The sequence below is a fragment of the Trachemys scripta genome, chromosome 1 (genome assembly GCF_013100865.1).
Source record: "Trachemys scripta elegans isolate TJP31775 chromosome 1, CAS_Tse_1.0, whole genome shotgun sequence".
NCBI lineage: Eukaryota > Metazoa > Chordata > Testudines > Emydidae > Trachemys > Trachemys scripta.
In genome coordinates, this window is record NC_048298.1 from 81,612,338 (window position 1) to 81,635,046 (window position 22,709).

Below are 22,709 nucleotides of genomic sequence, written 5' to 3' on the forward strand. Positions count from 1 at the left end.
CAAACGCATGCATGAGTCATGGGCCTGATTCAAAGGACATTGACTTCGACGAGCTTTGGATCAGGCTCTATAAGAATACTGAGGACTGACACCTAGCCAATTTGTTGGTTAATTAACAGATAAAGCAAATATTTTAGAGGTAACAATTTGAGGATTTACTCTAAATAGTAAGCACATTCCATACTAAACACATTTCACACTCTAGTAAGGACCAAAGGTTCAGTGCTTTTGCACAAAAGAGTAGCATTCATTAAAGAGGGTTTGGAAAGAGTAGTAGGATTAGACCTAGTTATTCTGCTAAATAAATTACCAAATAGCTTGTTAAAAATTAAGTTCTATTTAAATATTCTACGATGTCATATGCTGAAAAAAGCCTGAATATAACTGCTTCAAAAAGATGAAAAAAGAATGCAAAACCCATTACTTATATCACAAGAGTGCCCAAAAACTCCAATCAGAGTGGGGCTCTGTTGTGTTAGGTGCTTTACAAACACCAAGGCAGATAAGTTAAAAGCTTGAAGAGCTTACAATTGATTACCAGTTTCTTGATCCCATTTATTTAGAGAGTCATAACCTTAGTGGTGTAACTCATCCAAGTTTCTAGTCCTCTTGGAACAATTTTTCTACAGTTGGCCTTCCCTGGACTATGGTGTAATAAGCCTTCAAAATCAATAGAGAAATGTAAAAGAAAGATCTTAGAGCAGATAGTTATTCTTACTCATTGTTCTGTGTGTTTCATATGGTACAAGTATAATATATCTAAAAAGCTTAAGTATAAAGATTATTTAAAAATCTACAAATGGAGAGGACTGCTTTCTAGAATCTGAAAGGGCCCTAACCTCTGAAGGTTATAAACCTCAAATTACCAGTCAAACTTTTATAAAGACACTCTGAAGAGCAAGGGGCAAGAGCTACATGCTAATACTGCTTCCTCCACTCATGTTCTTATCTACTTTTGACCCCGTCCAAAAATGCTTCACTTGGAAATGAAATACATAGTCTTAAAATTTACTTGGATTATTTTTTTCTGTCTGGGGTTGCTGAAACCACAACATCCTTGCTGTTGCACTGAACTGAGCATTGAAAGCTTTGGAGAGGGTATAGTTGAGGTTTACAATGGCACCAACATTTTATTTTCCATCTGGCTGTGTTTTTCTGACTCAGAGAGCAAATAACCAACGGTAAGTATGTGATATTCCTACCCTGCTCCTAACACAGTACACAGACACCCAAACTGAGCAGGTCCAAACTTACCCCCTCTCCCTTGTTTTTCCTTTATTGTTAGCTTAAGTAACAGCAAACTTCAGCCAAAGCTTGCTCCTGATCTTGGCAATTACTAAAGTTGCTCCCTGTAGAACCCCTATGTTCCTGCCCCTATTTTCCCTAGTTCCTCTGCCTTAGACTTGGTGTAGACTAGAAAATTAGGTCACCATAATTATGTTGCTCTGGGGTGTGAAAAATCCGTATCCCTAAGCAGCATAGATAAACCGACCTAAACCGCCATGTAAATAGAGCCAGGTCGATGGAAGACTTGTTCCATTGATCTAGCTTCCACTTCTTGGGGAGGCTGATAACCTATGCTAATGAGAGAATCCCTCCCATTGGTGTAGGCAGAGTCTACACTGAAGCGCTACAGCAGCACAACTATGTTACTGTAGCATTTTAGAAGTGTAGACAAATCCTTAGTAAAGCACACAAAGTCCTTTTATTCTTCTGGGTTGGTGATAACTAAATTCTCCTAATCTGGTTGCCAGTGAGTCTGCAGAAATCGCTTGGCATTTTTATGCAGGGCCTTAGCAACTCGCCCGTCAACATATGTCAATTCAGCTGGTGGATTTGAGGAAGAAGAAAATTTTTAATATTTTCATTATATTTATTAATATTTAATGGTGCATCGTTAACCTAGCTTATAAAAACTTCAGAACCCAACCTCAACCACCAAGCAGCTCAACTGATGAAAAAGAACTAGATGGCTTTCAGATTTTACTATATGGATTTTAGAGTATTCGCTTCAACCTGTGCTAGCAAAAAATTGGAATCTTCTATCATATGAAATGAGATTTTACCAACTGTTGTTTTCAACTATCTATGACTGAGCTAAATGAGTCTGCAAGGAAGCAGATTGTTCAACAGTACCTATTATCTGTTTTGGTATGCTGTTGTATCAGCATACATACAGTAGTACCCCAGAGGCTAGAAATATTACATAAAACTCTGCAGGTCACTATTTACTGTGAACTTAGGATCCATCAATATGACCCTACAATTGATTTAATTGGCAAAATCTCTCCAAGCAAAGGCACATTGAATAAAATCTATTCATAATTTGGCACAAAGAGCTTATGCTCACCTATCAAACACAATCTGCAAACATGCCCTTTGCTCGACCCAGTCTATTAATTTTTATTTACCTGCAGCTAATACAGACTCTGGCTTTTGGAGTTATAACCCCAAGCATTTGGAATAATCTGCCTGTAATATTGAAATAGGCAAATGCAGAGCCTGGTATTATGAAACTTTTAATTTCTTATCTTCTGAAGCCTTACCAGTACAAAAAATCTAAACTTGTACAAAAAATCTAAGCTTGTGATAGCTGAATATTTCTTTCGACTATTTTAGACTAAGTGTCTTGCATTATATTGCTTGTATGATGCTGAATTATGTTGTTCCAAGACTCTTTGTCACCTTAAAAAAGCCAGTTGTTTATTCCAGGTGTTTATCCCTATAGCAGAAATATTTCAAAAATATTTTATACATATTTTTAAGACTAAGAACAACCAGAAAAGACATACAGTTGCCAACTTCTTATTGTCATGGAGATCTGAGGTGAACACTACATAAAACACTGTAATTTAGGCACTATCTTTTACAGGAAGTTCTGCATTGACACCACTGTATGAAATAATATAACATGACATATAGAAAAGTGGTAAATTGCTCTTGCAGCTACAGCAATGGTTTTAAACCACTTACAAATTTTCTTAGTCATTTAATTCTGAAGATTAAGTGTCCAAGCTATTGAGAACTACAATATAAAAGTAACTAAGCAGGAGTTTGGGGAATACCTCTCATTGCTCACCAATCCATTTGGTGTTTATTAAATAGTAATGTCCAGAAAAAAATCCTATCCAGTTCCCAGTATTCAGAAACATGGGGCTTTCGGAGCTTGTAGGAATGTGGAAATTGAATCCTCCATAGGGTTCTGCCAAGGATGCAGATGACTTCCTGTATCTCAAGGATTAAAATGGCACTATAATGATGTTTACTGTGGCTCTTATAGCAGCACCACAAAAACAGTTTAAAAAACAATTTGTGGGAGATAGGGAAGATAGGAATTTTTTCAGCTATCTGATTATACTCCGAAAACAAGAGATCTCTTCCATGCAGGGACAAAACAGAACCATAGTTCAGTGTTTTTTTTTTTTTTAATTAGGGAGTCTAACAAATTTCAAAGACACTTTTAGGTAGAAATCAGCACATGTAGAAAGTGGGTTTCTAGTTTCAAGGGATTTTTCACCTTGCAGTCAGAACATATTTTCTTATTGGTATAGCAAAAGCAAACCTCAAGTACATGGAAAATACTCATTCCAAGTAGAAAATCTGTCTAAACATCTAAGTAATAAATACTGTTTACAAACCATAATTCTCAAGTTGACACTATTTTTTCTAACAGTACATGCTCAAACACAAAAGAGACCTTATTATTCTCCCTTTCCATTTGCAGTCCACATGGCCAAATTACTATTTTTTCCCTTTAAAATCCAGCAGTAACCCCTAGAAACACTGCAATATATGATGTGCATCTGTGGGGAGCTTCTTGCCCCAATTATCTGAGAATTACTTCAATCATCAATTTGACTTAGCCATCTCAAACAAAAGGCACTTTCAATAACCCCAATACCAAACTCCCACAAAGCATGCTTCAGATTACAAGTTTAAATCAAGAAAATATTTGTATTTATTTAAGAGAGATATTACTTAATACAAATTCAAAATTCAGATTTTATAAATACATACACACTAACTATACAGAATGAAAGTACAGAACTAAAAGGGATACAATTTCTCAGAATATACTCTCCAGAAGTAGAAGTTACTCCAGCATTTATTAAGAGGTTCCTTATTGTTTGCAGATAATGTCAGGTTACAACTGTGATGGTGCCCCCCATAAGGCTTTATGGAATATGCTTCTGATTGTATATGTAACATAACTGAAATATGTTTTAAGCTACATATGCCATGTAACATATCTATGTAAAGGTTATGATCTACTCCTATTTGTATGCATGTATCATTTTTGTATTCGAAGTTATGAATACTGGCTGTGTATTGGCTTGATTTTAACTAGCTTAGTAGAGCATTTGGTCAGCTTCTTAAGAAAAGTGCAAATTAACTGCCCAATCAAAAACCACTTAAGCCAACAATGAACTTGAAGATGCCAATCCACATCTGAGCCTTCCCAGGAATGTGGCTTGACTGATAAAAACTGAGTCATGCATGGACATGTGGCTTGCCCATGTGACTCCAAAACTCCATCTTGGAGCTGAACTTTGCATAGGAGAGGAGGGGGTCTCCACCCACAAGAGAAAATCTATTTAAACTCCCGGGAGATCCCTCCATTTGGTCTTCAGCTGGCTAAAGGGATAGCCTCTTGACCCCCAAGGATACCTGAAAGAAACTGGAACAAAGGACAGTAACTACAGGGGGTGTGAGTGATTGCTGGACCCAGATTAGAAGGAGACTAGTCTGTAAAAGGAAGCTTACTGGAACTGGTGAGGTTTTTATCTGTACTCAGTTTTATTACTGTATTAGGTTTAGATTGGCGTGTTTTATTTTATTTTACATGGTAATTCACTTTATTCTGTCTGTTACTACTTGAAACCACTTAAATCCTACTTTCTGTTCTTAATAAAATCATTTTTTACCTACTAATTAACCCAGAGTATGCATTAATACCTCGGGGAGGCAAACAGCTGTGCATATCTCTCTATCAGTGTTACAGAGGACAAACAATTTATGAGTTTACCCTGTATAAAGCTTATACAGGATAAAACAGATCTATTTGGGGTTTAGATCCTATCGGGAGTTGGGCATCTGAGTGTTAAAGACAGGAACACTTCTGTAAGCTGCTTTCAGTTAAGTCTGTAGCTTTGGGGCACGTGATTCAGACCCTGGGTCTGAGTTGGAGCAGACTGGCGTGCCTGGCTCAGCAAGACAGGGTGCTGGAGCCCCAAGCTGGCAAGGAAAGCAGGGGCAGAAGTAATCTTGGCACATCAGTTGGCAGCCCCAAGGGATTTCTGTGATCCAACCCATCACACTGTAAAACTAGCAGGACTTTTTTTTCTTAAATAGAATGTTAATAAAGTCATGTTACAAGATCAGGGCTTGCAAGTGGTTGCATATGTTAGAGAGCTCAATTACTAAAATCTAACTAAAAATACTTCCTTTTCAGTCTATAATGACATTGATTAAGCCAAAGGCCCTGAGGAGTACTAGATTCCACTATCATGGAATTTAAGTTTTGGAGCAGCTATCTCAGAATCCTCCTCCCACTGCAGTAATCTAGTTTTTCCTGGTGATTCACCCACTATCTCATTTTCTGTCTTTCCATCCAGTTGGGGCATACTCATTACCTTCTGCACATGTTCCTTTTGCTCCTTCAAAAGTGGGAGCTCTATTGTTTTCAATGCATATGCTTCAACTAGTTAGTAAGTATTACCTTATTTTTGATATATCAGTGCCTAGAATGTCATACAGTACTATAGATGTGGTCTTACCAGCGCTGTATTCAGAGGGGCTGCCACCAATATGGTCAGTGACATTGTGTATTTGCATATACAGTCCCAAACTGGCTTTTATTTACTTTGATGTTACCTAACAAGCACATATCTACTATTCTCTATGCCCTCCTTCCACCTCTACTGAGAATTTGGTTTAATTAACTTGCACTAGTAAACTAACCTATCTTCATTTCAGAAGGAGCGAGGAGAGCTCCTCCTATGCCTAACCATTTGTATTCCTCCTCTCATTTCCCCCCCCACACACACTTCCCCTTTCATTTCCCCTAGAGGTCTTCATGTTCCCTCTCAATTTTTCCCTTTTGACCCAACCATCTCCAGGGTTCCACGTTATGACAATCTTCCCTTTGATAACTAGCCATACAGCTCATTCAAGTTAGCAATCTTGCTCCAGTCATGTACTTCTGGGGTCCTACTGGTTTTTGGCACTACATGAACAGTAATCAGACCCTGGATGACCTAGGATTCAAGGGACCAGTGCCCTTCTTGCACACAACACCTGCCCAACACTAACAGAGTGAAACTGACAAGGATCCAGGCACACTGTTCTGAAGCAAGGCTTCTTTCACTCACTATGGAAAAGCCAAATGACAATGATGCTGCCAGTTTCTGCCACACCCTGGCATTTCTTAAAGCTCTTTCCACAAATATTGTCCAGGAATCTAAATACAATGACATGTACAATGAAATCTACCAGTTAGATTATGATTAAAGATAAGGCTGACCTTAATTTGCCTGAGGTCTGGAAATATCACAAATTAAGCCATAAAAACAAAGTGATTGATAATATGCTTAATACACTGATCCAAAAGATTTGAAACTGTTTGAATTAGGGGCCATGTAGTATAAATGCAAGAGAGTTACTCCAGGTCCAGGCTTATTTCTGATTATTATTTTACATTGTTTCAAGTGCATGGTCCTGAGTATTCTTTTTTTTTTTGTTTTAATGCAAACTTTTTGCTGTTCTTTAACCCTTCAGAGAATGGAGCCATTTGATTGTTTTGTTTTCCTAATTCTACTCCTGATGCAAACTCAGTCAAAAATCAGGTTTAGAATTATTTTTTAATTCTGTACTCCATTTCAGGTATCTTTATTCAGACTATTACAACACAATGTCACCTGCCATATATTATTGCCATATGATAATCATTTGTTGCTGAAATTTCTTTCCTGGCCAATGACACAAAAATGAAAATTTAGTTATTGAAAGGAACAACCAAAAGTATACCTATTTACAGTTCAATTAACTTAGTATGCAAATGGCAAAAATTTGAAAAAGTCAAACACACAAAAATGATTAAAACTTGAAAACTAATGCAAACATTTTTAAAGTGTATAACAATCTGCTCTTTAATGAGAGATAGAAAGAGGATTTTGTAGCCAACATTTTATCCCAGAAGCTCCAAAGATGGCTTTTAGTTTATTTTTAAAGACAGCTACACAGTGCATGCTTACAAACACATCAACAAATCTCTTAATACTAATATTTTAGTAACAATTCATGAGGAATGTCATTCCATAACAGAAAATTTCCTATGCTAAACAAAAACAAGCAATTTTTTAATGGAAGTGGCTTGACATATTGAACTATTTTATCTGCTTTCAATAATAGTGCGACCGTAGGCCAGGATCCTGCAAATACTTATGCATGTTTAACTTTACTACCCCGAATGCTCCAGTTACTACTCACAGTTGTAAAATTAAGTACATGCAGAAGTGTTTGCAGAGGCGGGATCTTGATGGCTAATTACTACTCTAAGAGGGAACTAATAATGGATGTTTATATGCATTTTTCACACGACAACAGTCAGCTCAGACTTCTAACTTCTAAAAAGAATCCCCACAACAGCCTTTGAAGTTATAAGAAGTTTGTTTTCATTTCAAATTACACCTCTACCCCGATATAACGCTGTCCTCGGGAGCCAAAAAATCTTACCGCGTTATAGGTGAAACTGCGTTATATCGAACTTGCTTTGATCCGCCAGAGTGCGCAGCCCCACCCCCCCAGAGCGCTGCTTTACTGCATTATATCCAAATTTGTGTTATATCGGGTTGCGTTATATCGGGGTAGAGGTGTATTTTAAGTATAAGAGGGAATACCTAGCTGCTATTTTTGAGTCCTTCTGTATGCAAGGAGAACCTACATAGAGGTATATGAACATTTCAAAGTCTTGTTTCATTTTAAGATAACTTTTTTATACACAGATTGATTGTAGTCTTAATATGGTTGCCACATGTAAAATAAAATGTCAGTATAAGGCTAAAAACATAAAACTAAAATATAACAAATATCAACAAAACATACTCTAGAACAGGGGTTCTCAAACTGGGGGTTGGGACCCCTCAGAGGGTCATGAGGTTACTACATGGGGGGGGGGGTCGCGAGTTGTCAGCCTCCACCCTAAACCCCGCTTTGCCTCCAGCATTTATAATGGTGTTAAATATATAAAAAAGTGTTTTTAATTTATAAGGGGGGGGGGGTCGCACTCAGAGGCTTGCTATGTGAAAGGGGTCACCAGTACAAAATTTGAGAACCACTGCTCTAGAATGTAGGCTATCTTGAATAATGATGTTTATCGGGGCTAAATACTCTGTAACTCATGCCTTGTGCTTTACAACATATTCAAGATGGTTTTATTATAGTCTAACATATCCCTTCTGTGCTATTGCTTACTTTTTTTTTTTTAAACTGTTCTGTATGGTTTCTCCTTCCCACACACTGTCTACCATACACAGTGTTCTTTCTTCCCTTCTGTTTCAATTTGTTTCTTCTTCCCAACAAGACATGTTGGCTCTACTCACATTTGGAAGTGCTTGTAAAGTGAAATTAACATGAGAATTCTGCTCCTGAAAGCATGCTTCAGTGAGCAGGAGTCCTGTTTTAATCTATTCTACAAATGCCTTCATACAGAAGCAGAGCACACAGGTTCAACAGGCAAATGAAGCTCATACACAGAGATGTATTTTCATATGAGTTCTCATGCATGAAGCCATTGATTTTCATTAGTACAAAGTTACAACATTCAAAACGTTACATAAAGGTAAGACAAGCATCTGCCAAACAAACCTGAAAGTATTCCTTTAAAGTTCATGTATACAATATGGAGTATTTCACAAGAATACAAAGCTCTGAGAAAACATAGTCATTAACAGAGACAGCTGCAGGTGAGATACTGTGGGATAACTGCCCACGATTTCTCAGAATGCACTCCCTTAAAAGGTTAGGCAAAGTGCTAAGTTGGACACAAAAATAATTGTGCTAGAAAAAAGTTGCTGTGTAGACACAGATAAAAACTCAACCAGTTAAATCTGAATTTTCCAAAGTGTTGGGTATGAACTGCTTTGGGGAGGGGGCAGAATAGTGGCTCACAATGCAAGGTTAAATGGAGGGTGGGGGACAGAAAGTTTCTCTTTCCTAAAGAGGAGCCCTTTGTAATGTGCACAGGCCTAAAAGTCTGTATAGCCTCTGCTGCTATTAAGATTTCACAATTTTGTAAGTTTCCACAGTTACTGTTCAGAAACTTGGAGTTGCCACGAAACCAACAAAAATCATACCAATTACTCTGCTGCTGCTTGAGAAAACTGAGTGTCAGCAGAGGCAGATAGTGGAGCTAATCACTGGAGAGAAGTACTTGAACCACAGAGGTTGGGATAGCAGAGTAAAGCAGAAGAATCTCTTCTGGTCACTACTGCAAGCAGCTAGGAGCAGACGAAAGGCTACAGCGGTGAAGACCTCACAGTGGCCAAGATGCTTCTAGGATCAGAGAATTATTCTTCTCCCTACCTGGGGGTGTGCACATGCATTTCAATCACATTAACCCTACCTGGCTAGCTCCTGAATGCATTGTTCAGAGATATACAGATAACTAGGAGCTCTGCGGGCACAATGGAGTAGTCCCACGGAGGATTAGATATGGTACTCAGCAGTTTTAATTGCACCACTCGAGTTCTGGTATCTGTGACATCCCTTTTTCACATAACGATCACTCTATATCTGAACTCTCAAGCTTCATCCTGCACACCTTCACTAGAAGAGCCTGAGAGCTTAAATTCATAACTTTGCTGGACACTAAAAATCACGGTCTTAATAAAGATACTGGATTGACAACTTATTACAACAATCTGTAACTCACTAACCCCCTTTTTTTGTCCTATGACTAAAGCTGTGAGTCCGTCACGGAGGTCACGGATTCTGGGACTTTCCAGGACTTCTGCAGCAGCCAGTGCGGCTGGCCGGGGGCCACCTGAGCAGCTCGGGCAGCCCCTGGGCCAGCCGCACCAGCCGCTACTGGGGCAGTCTCGGTTCCCAGCCAATGGGAGCTGCGGGGCCGGCGCTCAGGGCAGAGGCAGCACACGGAGCCCCCTGGCCACAACTCCACCTAAGACCTGAAGGACATGTCCCCATTTCTGGGGAGCCGCGGGGAGCCTGCCAGCCCCACTAAACCTCCCCACTCCCCCCAGCACCAGCAGGGGTCCCGGGCCACATGCTGCCATGCCCCCGCCTCCAAGCACTCTCGGTGCCCCTGGGCCGCTCTCTCCCCCCCACCTCTCCGAGCACCCTCAGCAACCCCAGGCCACCCCCTCACCCCCAGAGCATCCAAGATTTAGTCAGGGGTGTATAGTACAAGTCATGGACAGTCATGTACTGTGAATTATTGTTTACTGCCCGTGACCTGTCCATGACTTTTACTAAAAATGCCCGTGACTGTAGCCTTACCTATGACTCCAGGGGTGTTAATGGGCCACTTCACCTTGAATGTGTTTACCACTGATGTTAACAATCTGTTCCACCTTGTATTTAGCTGTGACACTCTGAGTACCTTTCCCAGACCTGAGGAAGAGCTCTGTGGAGCTCAAAAGCTTGTCTCTCTCACCCACAGAAGCTGGTCCAGTAAAAGGTATCCCTTAATTCACTTTGCACCTCTAATCTTCTAGGACCAACATGGCTACAACACCACACTGCAAATCATTGAATAATTATTCTGAGAAGCCAGAGTGACTTAAAGCAGTTTGAAAAATTGCTGGAGACCAAAAATAATTACATTTAAATGGTTTAAAATTAGATATATACTGAAAATTGTCTCTGTACCACTTGCTATTTGGGACATTCAGCACATTAAAAAAATTATGTAATTTTTGATAAAATATTTCAGTTCACCTGTTATATTAGGCAAGTTTTACAATGTGCAAACTGAAAAGGGTAAAAAGTCCTAATGTTGGCCAAAATGGAAAGGAAAGAAAATCTATCAAGCTTCTAAAATATTATAAACAATACTCTAGTGTTTGACAGAATCCTTTTAATTAAAAAGAAGAGGGGAGGAACATACTCACCGTTATCTTTGCTGCTGTTTTCTTCAATTGTCATTTGTTCTGCCAGCTCAGACAGTGACTCATCAATGGTCTGGCTTCCACGCAAGGTTAGGGAAAGTCTCCTCTTAAACTTTTTCATTCTATCAATGATCAATCTGGCTTAAGGAAGCCTATACAAAAAAAAAAAGGAGGGAGTGGAATTCCATTATTATATTATATAAAAAACATAGGATATTAGTAGAATTGAGTTACTGCGCACACTGCTACAATCCAAAAAACAAATAAAAAGTTGCAAAATAAATAAATGAAATATATAAAATGCGGGAAATATTGCAGATGGTTTACTTGTATACACATGATCTTTTGGCTTTATGAAGTCTTTTTTACTGGAATTTAAAATACAGAAAATCACATTTTAGGTTTTGAAATCAAGGCAAATACTCATTTTAGCACTTATCCATTCCTACTACATAGCCTATATAAAAAAAATTGTATCAAGGAATTTGTACACCATTTTAAGAACATAAGAACATAACATAAGAACATAAGAAAGGCCGTACCGGGTCAGACCAAAGGTCCATCTAGCCCAGTATCCTGTCTACTGAGGGAGTGAACCTAACAGGCTCAAGTGATCAAGTGATCTCTCTCCTGCCATCCATCTCCACCCTCTGACAGACAGAGGCTAGGGACACCATTCCTTACCCGTCCTGGCGAATAGCCATTAATGGACTTAACCACCATGAATTTATCCAGTTCTCTTTTAAACTCTGTTATAGTTCTAGCCTTCACAACCTTCTCAGGTAAGGAGTTCCACAAGTTGACTGTACGCTGCGTGAAGAACTTCCTTATATTTGTTTTAAACCTGCTGCCTATTAATTTCATTTGATGACCCCTAGTCCTTGTATTATAGGAATAAGTAAATAACTTTTCCTTATCCACTTTCTCCACATCACTCATGATTTTATATACCTCTATCATATCCCCCCTTAGTCTCCTCTTTTCCAAGCTGAAGAGTCCTAGCCTCTTTAATCTCTCCTCATATGGGACCCGTTCCAAACCCTTAATCATTTTAGTTGCCCTTTTCTGAACCTTTTCTAGTGCCAGTATATCTTTTTTGAGATGAGGAGACCACATCTGTACGCAGTATTCGAGATGAGGGCATACCATTGATTTATATAAGGGCAATAATATATTCTCAGTCTTATTCTCTATCCCCTTTTTAATGATTCCTAACATCCTGTTTCTTTTTTGACCACCTCTGCACACTGCGTGGACATTTTCAGAGAACTATCCACGACGACTCCAAGATCTTTTTCCTGACTTGTTGTAGCTAAATTAGCCCCCATCATATTGTATGTATAGTTGGAGTTATTTTTTCCAATGTGCATTACTTTACATTTATCCACATTAAATTTCATTTGCCATTTTGTTGCCCAATCACTTAGTTTTGTGAGATCTTTTTGAAGTTCTTCACAGTCTGCTTTGGCCTTACTATCTTTAGCAGTTTAGTATCATCTGCAAACTTTGCCACCTCACTGTTTACCCCTTTCTCCAGATCATTTATGAATAAGTTGAATAGGATCGGTCCGAGGACTGACCCTTGGGGAACACCACTAGTTACCCCTCTCCATTCTGAGAATTTACCATTTATTCCTACCCTTTGTTCCCTCTCTTTTAACCAGAATTTGTGAATTAGAAATATGTTCAGAAAATTACTACTAAAATTGTTAGCTAGTAACTTTACAAGGCACTGTTTATTTTACTATATAATGCACCAAATTAATATTGAAGACGATTTCGAAATAGATATAGCAAGCTATATATGCCAAAATAAATAACTGATGAAGAGAGCTGCAGATTATAGTTTTACAAGGTAGCTTGATTTTTACACAAATACATTGTACCTTTAAACATCCCATATTAGTTTCTATGTAATTTGCACACTACACTGGATTTGTGTTTATACCAGTATCTTACTAGGGTCCTGATCCTGCATCAGGATCCACTAGTACAGATCCTGTGTCCATGCTGAGACATGGAAGACAAATGAAGAACTGAACAAGCTAAAATCGGAGAAAATAAAATTTTTTTCTCTAATTTCTTTCACTTTAATAGTTGTATGTGTTACTACTATTGTGATTAAAAAAATCTTTGCATTTTTATTATTTATGAAGACATTTCTTTTAGGCTTTGGTTTTATTAAAACTTTTTATTTATTTATTTATTTTTAATTTTGGCAGATTTTAAATTGATTTCATTGACTCTGCATTTCCAGATCCAAAGATAAGATCAGGGCCTATAATTTACTGTGAAAAATTAAAAACAAGTTAGAGAATAAACACTGGATTTATATTTATTAAATGAACACGCCTTAACTTTCGCCCAAAGTTTAGAAACGTTTAGAAACAATTTCCACAAAATAAATTAATTTTTTTTTTGGTTTTTAAAATTCCAATGAGAAATTTTTAAAAATGTCAATTTAATCACATTTCCATATGAAATTTATTTTTTAAATTTACAAATGACAAGTAGCTACAAATATAAAAAAATAGAGAAAATGTTATTTTTCTCTTTTTCAGTATGTTTCCTTTGTGTATTTGGAAACACTCAGTACACAGTCAGAATCACTGTTCTGTTGAAGGTCAGTTTAGCATTTCCCATCTTGGAGGTGCAACAATTCTCCAGAAAGGACCATATTTTTGGAGTTTAGTGTACCCACCCTACACACACCCACATCATCTATCATCTGAAAGCTTATTTTATGTACATTTAGATGAGGTATGTTGTGGGTCTATCAAGTGGTGCAGTAAGCCAACAGCCGAGGAGACACAATGGTACCCAAAATGAGAAAGTGTCATTTTTTGTGCAGAAACACCTCAACATGACTGACTACAGTTTATAATTAAAGTTAATTTCAACATCTTAAGGTGGTGCTTACTGGTCAAAGATACCAAATGGCAATGTATTAAAAGATTTGGTGTTGCATAGGCTAGTATTTTTTTCCCCGGTACAAAATTATTAGATTTTGTTTTACCCTTTAGATTGTTGTTGTGATGTTTTGAGGTCACAAAGAAATAAAATTTTATGTCTTGAAATAATATGTAGAATCATTGAACAAAGAGAAAAATGCAAATATTACAAAGTGGCTATTTTAACATGTTGATGGTGTCATTGTTTATCCCTATTTCTATGGTAACAGTACCACCTGACAGCTCCACATCATATGTCATCTTAAAGTAGCCATAATAAGCTTTCAAATGATATATGATGTGCATGTAAGTAGGGAGGGTACATTCCATCGACCAAATTAGTGGTGTCTGCCACTCACCTATCTCAATCATGAGTATGACACATGGTTCCCACTCTGAGGAGAGCTCATGTGCTTTCTCATCCTAACAGTGACAATACAGTAGAGCTGCTGCTAGTCTTCTACATTTGGGGTCTGCACAGTACTGGGGAGTGCTGGGAGCTTGGCAGAGTGAGTGGTTTGTGGAAGTCCGTTTTATCTCCCCAAGATCTTTGCAGAGGCCCAGAGCACCTTGCAATATTGGAGGCAGCCTAGTCCTTTGGTTCTTCAGAAGCAATAAGACAGAAAGCATCCAACAGACAGCGCCCCCCCCCCCCCAGCAAGACTTGGAGAGAAGGCAGAAGACATTCAGCAAGGAAGGTAAGGAGAACAGTCCACAACAAAGCAAGAAGTAATAAACTCTCACAATCACTAATGTTGATATCAGAAGAGGAATGGAACCATCCACCTCTGCCAAAGCAAACAGCACCAAGAAACAGAGGCCAGTCTGTAAAGGCTGAAGTAAAGTAAAGGCTCTACCTGAAGTGAAGTAAAGGCTGAAGAAACATTTCCCAACCTCCTGACTCTGCCTCCAGTTTCCCTCATGGGAGCAGGGAGTAGAAGTAAGCTGTGGAGTTGCCCCAGCCTCCTCTAAATAAGCCGTAAGAGTGAGAAGCATGGACAACAGGGGCCTGGAGAAACTCCACCCATCAAGCCCTAATATAGGACCTAGGACAACAAGCAGTGAGTTTCTTTATCCCTTGTCCCTTTCACAGAAACAGGAAAGGAACAAGGATGGGAGAGCAACATGTGCAGAACTCCCCAAACTCAATCCCCTCCACAGAACTGAACAGCAGGAGACAGTGCCAGGGAGAAGGGACAAGGGCAGGTGGGTGGGATGGATACTTATATTCAGGGCTGGTTCTAGGGGTGCCCCTGAGCACCAACTTCCAGGGGTGCTGGACTGCTAAGCCACTTTGGCATTTTGTTTTGTCGCACTGCTCTGATGGGCTGGTCGTGGAGTTGGATTGGGAGGGGAGGGGACCTCAATTGCTAGGGGCGGGGGAGGGATAAAATGAGAACAAGGAAGGAGGGAACTCCTGTGCAGAAAGAGGCAGCAAGAGATACAACAGCAGCAGTTATGAGTAGGACAATTATTTAGCTGTAGCTGCTTACAGATATGTGTACAATAGGCCCTTACTCCCCTTGCTGTGCATATATTTATCCTCACTTGTATGGATCTTTCATCCAGCAACAGAGGAGAATATACAAAACAAGAAGATCCAGTGAAAAGGCGAAACATTTAATTGATACTCATCGTCTAAACTGAGGATATGCAAAAAGTAAAGTAAAACAGGCTTTTAAAAATCATGTCACTATAATAATCTATAATGTTTTTGGTAACATTATTAACAACATGACTTTTAAACGGATGGTATCCCTTTAAGCTGAATCACTCTCCTTCTTGTCTATTTATATGGAGCGTTCTAAACAAAAGGGTAGAATCAGATGGAGGCGGGTGGTGGTGGTGGGAGAACACATTCACAAAAGGAAACCATACATATGTTCTTAAGTGAACACAGAGAGACTAGATGGCACACTGTGCTAAGTACATTCAGACATGGATTAAGACAGGATCTTTGGGACTTGAGCCCAGAAGTCTGAGAAGGCCAGATGCAGCACAGAATCAGCGACAAACAGAGCCTGTCCAGGGACAATGTGGTAGGGAGCAGAGGAAGGAAAGATGATCCTGTCCAGGAATGACATCAGTATGGGTAGAAAGAGCCAGGAGTCCGGCAGTGGAAGGTGTTGGAGGGGAAGAGGATACTGGACCACTGTACAAACTCAGCCCAGTTACGTCAGAAGTTTTTAAAAGTATTTTGCCTCTTACCCTAGTCTAAATTTGTACACAAAGCAAAACCGCATCACAGATCTGACCACTTCACAATTTCTGCTCAAGAGGACCCATGACTAGAAAAGCAGGAGTTTTGCAGGCCACGACTAAGGAACTTCGTTAGAGCAGTACGGGGAAACTTGGATAGTGACTCGCTGTTTCAACTGATGTTAATACCTTGCATTCAAGGACAGGAAATTCTCATTTTAAGAAAATGAATTTAAAGAACATTCCATTGAGAGCATTTATACTTCCTGTTTAGGACTTGCTTACTGCATAAAGAGAGGTCTGGAAATACGTGCATATCTGTGCTTATTTTTTCCTTTCCAAAATGATGGACCTAAATTTTTCCCTCCTGGGAAAGGACAGACTAGATGTGTGTGATTTTAGTTCACTGTACTAATGTCTTCTTTGAAGCCTATATGTCCCAAACTGTGCTCTTCTCAAAAAGCACAAAAAGCCTGTGAGTGGATCTAAAGAACAGCCTATCTAGGTAACACTCTACCTAAGGCAGTCTGACAGCCAGACAAGTTCTCTCTGATTTTCCATGTGGGCAAAAACTGAGGATAACAGATGCCTTTACATGGAAACAGGATACCACAATGAGCTCTGATCCTGCACAGATTTAAGAATATAGTGGTTCTACTGATGAAGTAAAAAAGTAAAAAAAAAAAAAAAAAAAATACTACATAGATCAGTCTTGTACTGGCAGATGCATGGGCTAGATCAGCAGTTCTCAAAGTTCATTGCACCGCACCCCCCCTTCGGACAACAAAAATTACTACACGACCCAGAAGGGAGGACCGAAGCCTGAGCCCACCCAAGCCCCGCTGCCCTGGTTTCTGATTTCCCCTCATTAAAAAAAGTAAACACTTCTTTATTCAGGAAACAAAGAAAATCTGATTTAAATCTAAAACTAAGTTACTTTACAGTTACCTATTTGGAATCAATAGCTATGACTAGATGCAACAAGACTGCTGATTCTTTTCCCTGGAACCCTTACCAACTGCAGAAAGAATCTGCACTGTCATTTTGTTTTTTGAACTTTATAACAGAGCATAATATTTATGACTGTTCCAGTTTTTAAAATGCAAGGAATATATTAAATCTATACTAAACAAATTGTCTTCAACCTAACTATTCTACAGTGGAATGTCAGATATTAAAGACACACACTTGAATGTAACTAATGGGAATCCTAGTTTTTGTAGACAGACAGAATGAGGACACAAACTATCTGATAAGATACAGCAAAACTGGCAGAGACATATTTGTTCCATCCATACGCCAATGTGAACTGAAGCAAGCAACACTAGATTAAAGAGATTGATGCTTTTTATGAATATTTGCAATCTGCTGTTATATAAGCCTCCTTTGATATTTTGCTCAGAAATAAAACACTATTGCTTCCTGAGAAACCCCAACTCACATTGCTGAACCTTAGCTTTAAATACACAATGGCTGTAAGACTATGAATATTTTTCTACACAGAAAAATGTACTTTCCATCATCATCACTATTAATTCATAAGAGTTAACTATGGTTCCCCTAATTTGGTTGCATCACAAATGTAACAGCACACAATCTGGCCTCATTTCTATTAGAACTGAGAAGCAAGCAACTGGAATACCAAGGGTGTTGTTTAGGTCAGAATTCAGGTGCTTTGGAAGAGCTGTTGGGGAAGCTTTAGTAGGACCTGCCTTTCACCTCACCATATTAAAGAAGTATCTTCCATTGTCAATCAAGAGCTAAAAAGACAGTGTTCATTCCAGATAATCAACTCTGAAAATATTGGAGTGAGAGACAAAGCCAAGATAAAGAAAGTCAGAGATTGTAGATGGGTTTTCATTGGCCAAATAACATAGTAAGAATAATTTATAATGTATATATCCTTTTCTTACAGACATGTTAGTTCTGCCTGTCGTTCACAGTAATCATTATTTATTATTCTTGAGCATTTACTTTATGCTCTGCAGAGCACAGCTGTAACAGAAAATAGAAGAGAACAGGTCCTTGCATTGAACTTACAATCTAGAGAGAGAGAGACCAAACACTTCCACATATATTATAATTATTTAAATATACTTGAGTAATACTAAAAACTATGAAGTGGATTAAAACAGGCTGCATAGTAGAAATGTTTAGTCCTATAAATTTTTTATTAGGCACACAAGACACACACATCAAAAGGTAATGATAACTAGAACAAATCTCTTCAAGAATAATTCTGACTGTATTTAGAGAAGGTATTTGAAAGAAGATGGAAGCACACTATATCAAGTTAAAGCAACTGATAGGAGTGTTTAAAAAAAAAAAAAAAAGAGTAGGTTACATCAAGATTACATTCCACCTGTGGACATACAACAGAAGACAGCCCAAACTACATGTTTCCTACCAATAAGATGACATCATGTTTGCTACCAATAAGATGACATGCCAGAACATAACTACGATCCAGTTATGAGACACTGATTTAAACAAACAAATGCCATTTTACAAAACACATGTTGAAATGTGGTAAGACAAGACATTTAAGAAAAATAGTTTACTCCTCTAGAGACTTTTCCAAAATACAGATAATTAAGATACACATTTAAACAGACTAATCATTTGCTAGGTGTTTCCTACGAAAATTTGACAATTATAAATTGTTATAGAAATTAACTGAAAAACTATTACAGCTATTACATACTCCACCATTTGATGAGCAAAGCTACTACTGAGTGAAAAGTTTTGTCTGATTACAAGATACTTGTTTAGGGGATCTTCTTTTATATATGTTCCAAAGATATTTTTTTTTAAAGAATTCTCAATAAGGCTGCAGATATTAAAAAATAGTGGCAACTAAAGATTCCTTTTAAGTCAATATTCTGAAGATCTGGTTGAATTAATGAACATCTTTTATACTAATTTTATTTATTTCAATAGCTGCAATGATTCAAACTTAACAAGACAACTAGCCCATTATCTCCAATGTCATACTTGTTGTAATAGGTAATATTCAGGGGCTTTTTTTGTTTGCTTGCTGTTTGGTAGCATAACATAAGAATCAAAAGAACTATTAAACAGGAAGCCATTTAAAATTATATTATAGAATGAATGAGGTTATAGCAGAATTAATTTTTTTTTCCAAAAATTAACTGCACACGTTCATTATGGAATTTCTCTGTAGAAATACAATCAAATGTAATTTTTTAACTACAGACTAAAAATTATTTAGCTACATTTCTATATGGCTGAAAACATGTGTCATTCACTTTTCTCAAAGGGAAAAATAGCACTACAGTTCAGAATGCTCAATCATATATTAATACAAAATTGGCTGCTTTCCCCCTACACAAACTATCATTCCCTTCACTAGCAAAACAGTCACATACTGTAAGATGGCAAGTAGACAGTGCTTTGAATGACATTAATACAGACACATAACCTATATTGTATTTAAAACATAATGATCAAGCTATATGGGGGAATAGGGACAGAAAATCAGAACTGTTTTTCCTATTAGCAAAAGTTTAAATTAATTTATTCTAAAAGTACATACAATTATTATCAATGCATATAGGGTGAACTTATTTTATACATCACAATGGGGTGCATTTTAGAAGCTTTTAAAAAGCTACAGGGTACTTGCATGATTACTGAAGATAACCTTTCATTTAAAAATAATAACTATGTCTGACTTGCTTTCAATGCAACCTAAATGTCTTAGACGGGGCCATGTGAATTCAAACAAATCTGCACAACACCTTCAAAAGACAAGCCTGGGAACTTAAAATTCATAACTCTGCTAGACACCAAAAAGCATGGATTTTATAGAGGCTTTGTCTACACTAGCACTTTTGTTGGCAAAACTTCTGTCACTCAGGGGTGTGAAAAAAACACCACTCTGAAACATGTTTCACCGACAAAAGCACTGGTGTGGACAGCGCTATGTCGGCAGAAGATGCTCTCCTGCCAACATAGCTTACCATCACTCATTGGGGGTGGTTTAATTATGCCAGCAGGAGAACTCTCTCCGGCCAGCATAGAGCGGCTACATAGGAGATCTTACAGCAGTGCAGTTGCAGCGGTACAGCTGTGCTGCTGTAAGGTGTGTAGCGTAGACACAGCCAAAGACACTGGGTTTATGGCTCATTACGACAAGCTGTAAGACACTAACCGACCTTTGTCCTATGATTGTAGACTAGATATATTAACTGCCTACATCATCTTGAATATTCTCTTGCAACATGTGAACTCCATCTGTTCCACTATTGTATTGAACTGTGACACTGTGAAGGCAAGCAAAAAATGGGGGGAGGGATAGCTCAGTGGTTTGAGCATTGGCCTGCTAAACCCAAGGTTGTGAGTTCAATCCTTGAGGGGGCCGTTTAGGGATCTGGAGCAAAAATCTGACTGGGGATTAGTTCTGCTTTGGGCAGGGGTTGGACTAGATGACCTCCTGAGGTCCCTTCCAACCTGATATTCTATGATACTTGTCTGCACTTACAGCACTGCAGCTGCACCAGTAGTGAAAACACTACCTACTCTAATGGGAGAGCGTCTTCTGCCAGCGTAGGTACTCCACTTCCCCAAGAGGCAGTAGCTATGTTGATGGAAGAAGCCTTCACATCGACATACCGCTGTCTACACCGGGGGGTATGTTGGTGTAACTACGTCACTCAGGGCTGTGGATATTCCACACCCCTGAGCAATGCAGTTATACTGGCATACGTTGGTAGTGTAGCTCAAACTTGAGTACCGTTCTCGGACCTGAAGAAGTGCTCTGTGTAAGCTTGAAATCTTGTCTCTCTCACCAACAGCAGTTGGTCCAATACAAGATATTATCTCACCCATCTTCTCTCTCTAATATCCTGGGACCAACACGGCTACAACAAACACTGAAAACAACATTTTAGGTCAGGTCAAACAAAACTGGAATTGGAATTCAATGGCAAAGCAATTTCAAATCCCACCCCATGCATGAGGGGGACATGTTAGGAGGTAAATCTGAGGGGTTTTCTACATGAACATTTAGTTTGCACCAAAATGGCATGTGAGTCTACCCACTAGCCTGCTGCGCACTAATTGTCTGGATGGACCCTGCTGATGTGCATTAATAGTTCCTTAGTGCACTTTGATCTACCCTCTACTCCCCACCGTTTCAAAGTGGGGTAGATCAAAGCACACTAAAGAATAGTTAGAGCACAGTGGGGTAGAGTCACACCCAATCTTGCTCAAACTAAATGTTCATATAGACAAGGCTTGAAGCAGCACAGACTGCTGGGCTGAAATTAGGGGCGGGGTCAACAAAATCAGCAACAATACTGTTGCAAAACACAGGGCATTGATCAAAAAGAGACATCTGATTATTCTTCTGGCAGCACATATTAGCAAGTGTAATACATTTGCTCTCAATATTAATCTAAAACAACCACGAACACTGCTCTTGTTATCTGAGGCATGACTTGTTCAAATCTGATTTTTTCAAACAAATAAAAATTTCCAAGAAATGCTATTATTAAGACTGGATACTAGAATATTCACTTCCATTTTTCTTTACAAAGTTAACAAAGGGTTTTAAAAAGTGTTCGTTAGTTTTTGGTGCTAACACCACAAATCCTAACCACCATCTGTTAGTTCAAGGCAACTGCACCTGCATTTCCCCCCAGAGGTCTCAGGCATCCAGGTCCCCAGCCATTATCTTTTTTAGGTTGTGACCTATGTTCTCACTCCCTTCTGACAGGTGTATTTTCAGGCTGCACAGTTTCCTGCCTTCTCTGTGTTATTCCCAACTGAGACAGACTACCCAAGGACAGCTGACTGCTTTCTCTTCAGAGACAGTGTAATTGCAACAGTTTCACGGTACCACAAGCACTTCCTATGCAAGCCTACTTTATGCTTAATGTAAAAATCATTATAAAGAAAACATTAAAAACAATAAAAGAACGTACGTGCTAGTCAGCTTACCAGAGTTAACCCCACCTAACCTGTATTCTGGGAGGAGCAATTCTTTAAACTCCCACCCAAGGATGATGCCCTGTGGTTACAAGTTCATCACAGCTTCAGAACAAGCCCTCAGTCATATGACACTTGGGAGACTCTGGCTAAGTAGTCTTGCAAGAGGTGGAATCTACTGAGATGGGGCAGGTAGTGAAGCATGTCACAGTATACCAATTATGTTTCATATTTACCTCCTGCTTGTAGGTTTAGCATTCCAGCCAAACATTTCTTGTAAGGTTTTCACACCCTGAACATGATAAAGGCAGTGGAGGATAACATACAGAATTCAAATAGTGACAAAATGTCAGCTAAAATCAATAAAAAAGATAAATGGTAGCAGCAGAAAAATATTGGACAGTAAATAAATGTCACTCAGATCAATAACGCAGAATGGGTAGACTGCAAAAACAGTAAAATAATGGCAATTAGTGTCAAT

At 38.6% G+C, this 22,709-nt stretch overlaps 1 protein-coding gene across 2 annotated transcripts in view; it reads right to left on the reverse strand.

The window, feature by feature from the left end:
• CDK17 (cyclin dependent kinase 17) overlaps positions 1-22,709 on the reverse strand; it is a 164,001-nt gene that overhangs the window by 82,985 nt on the left and 58,307 nt on the right. For both annotated transcript variants that reach the window (XM_034773222.1, XM_034773232.1), the window contains exon 2: positions 11,130-11,278. In XM_034773222.1, the coding sequence (XP_034629113.1) occupies positions 11,130-11,247 (118 nt within the window). In that variant the 5' untranslated portion in view covers positions 11,248-11,278. The remainder of the gene's footprint in view (positions 1-11,129; positions 11,279-22,709) is intronic.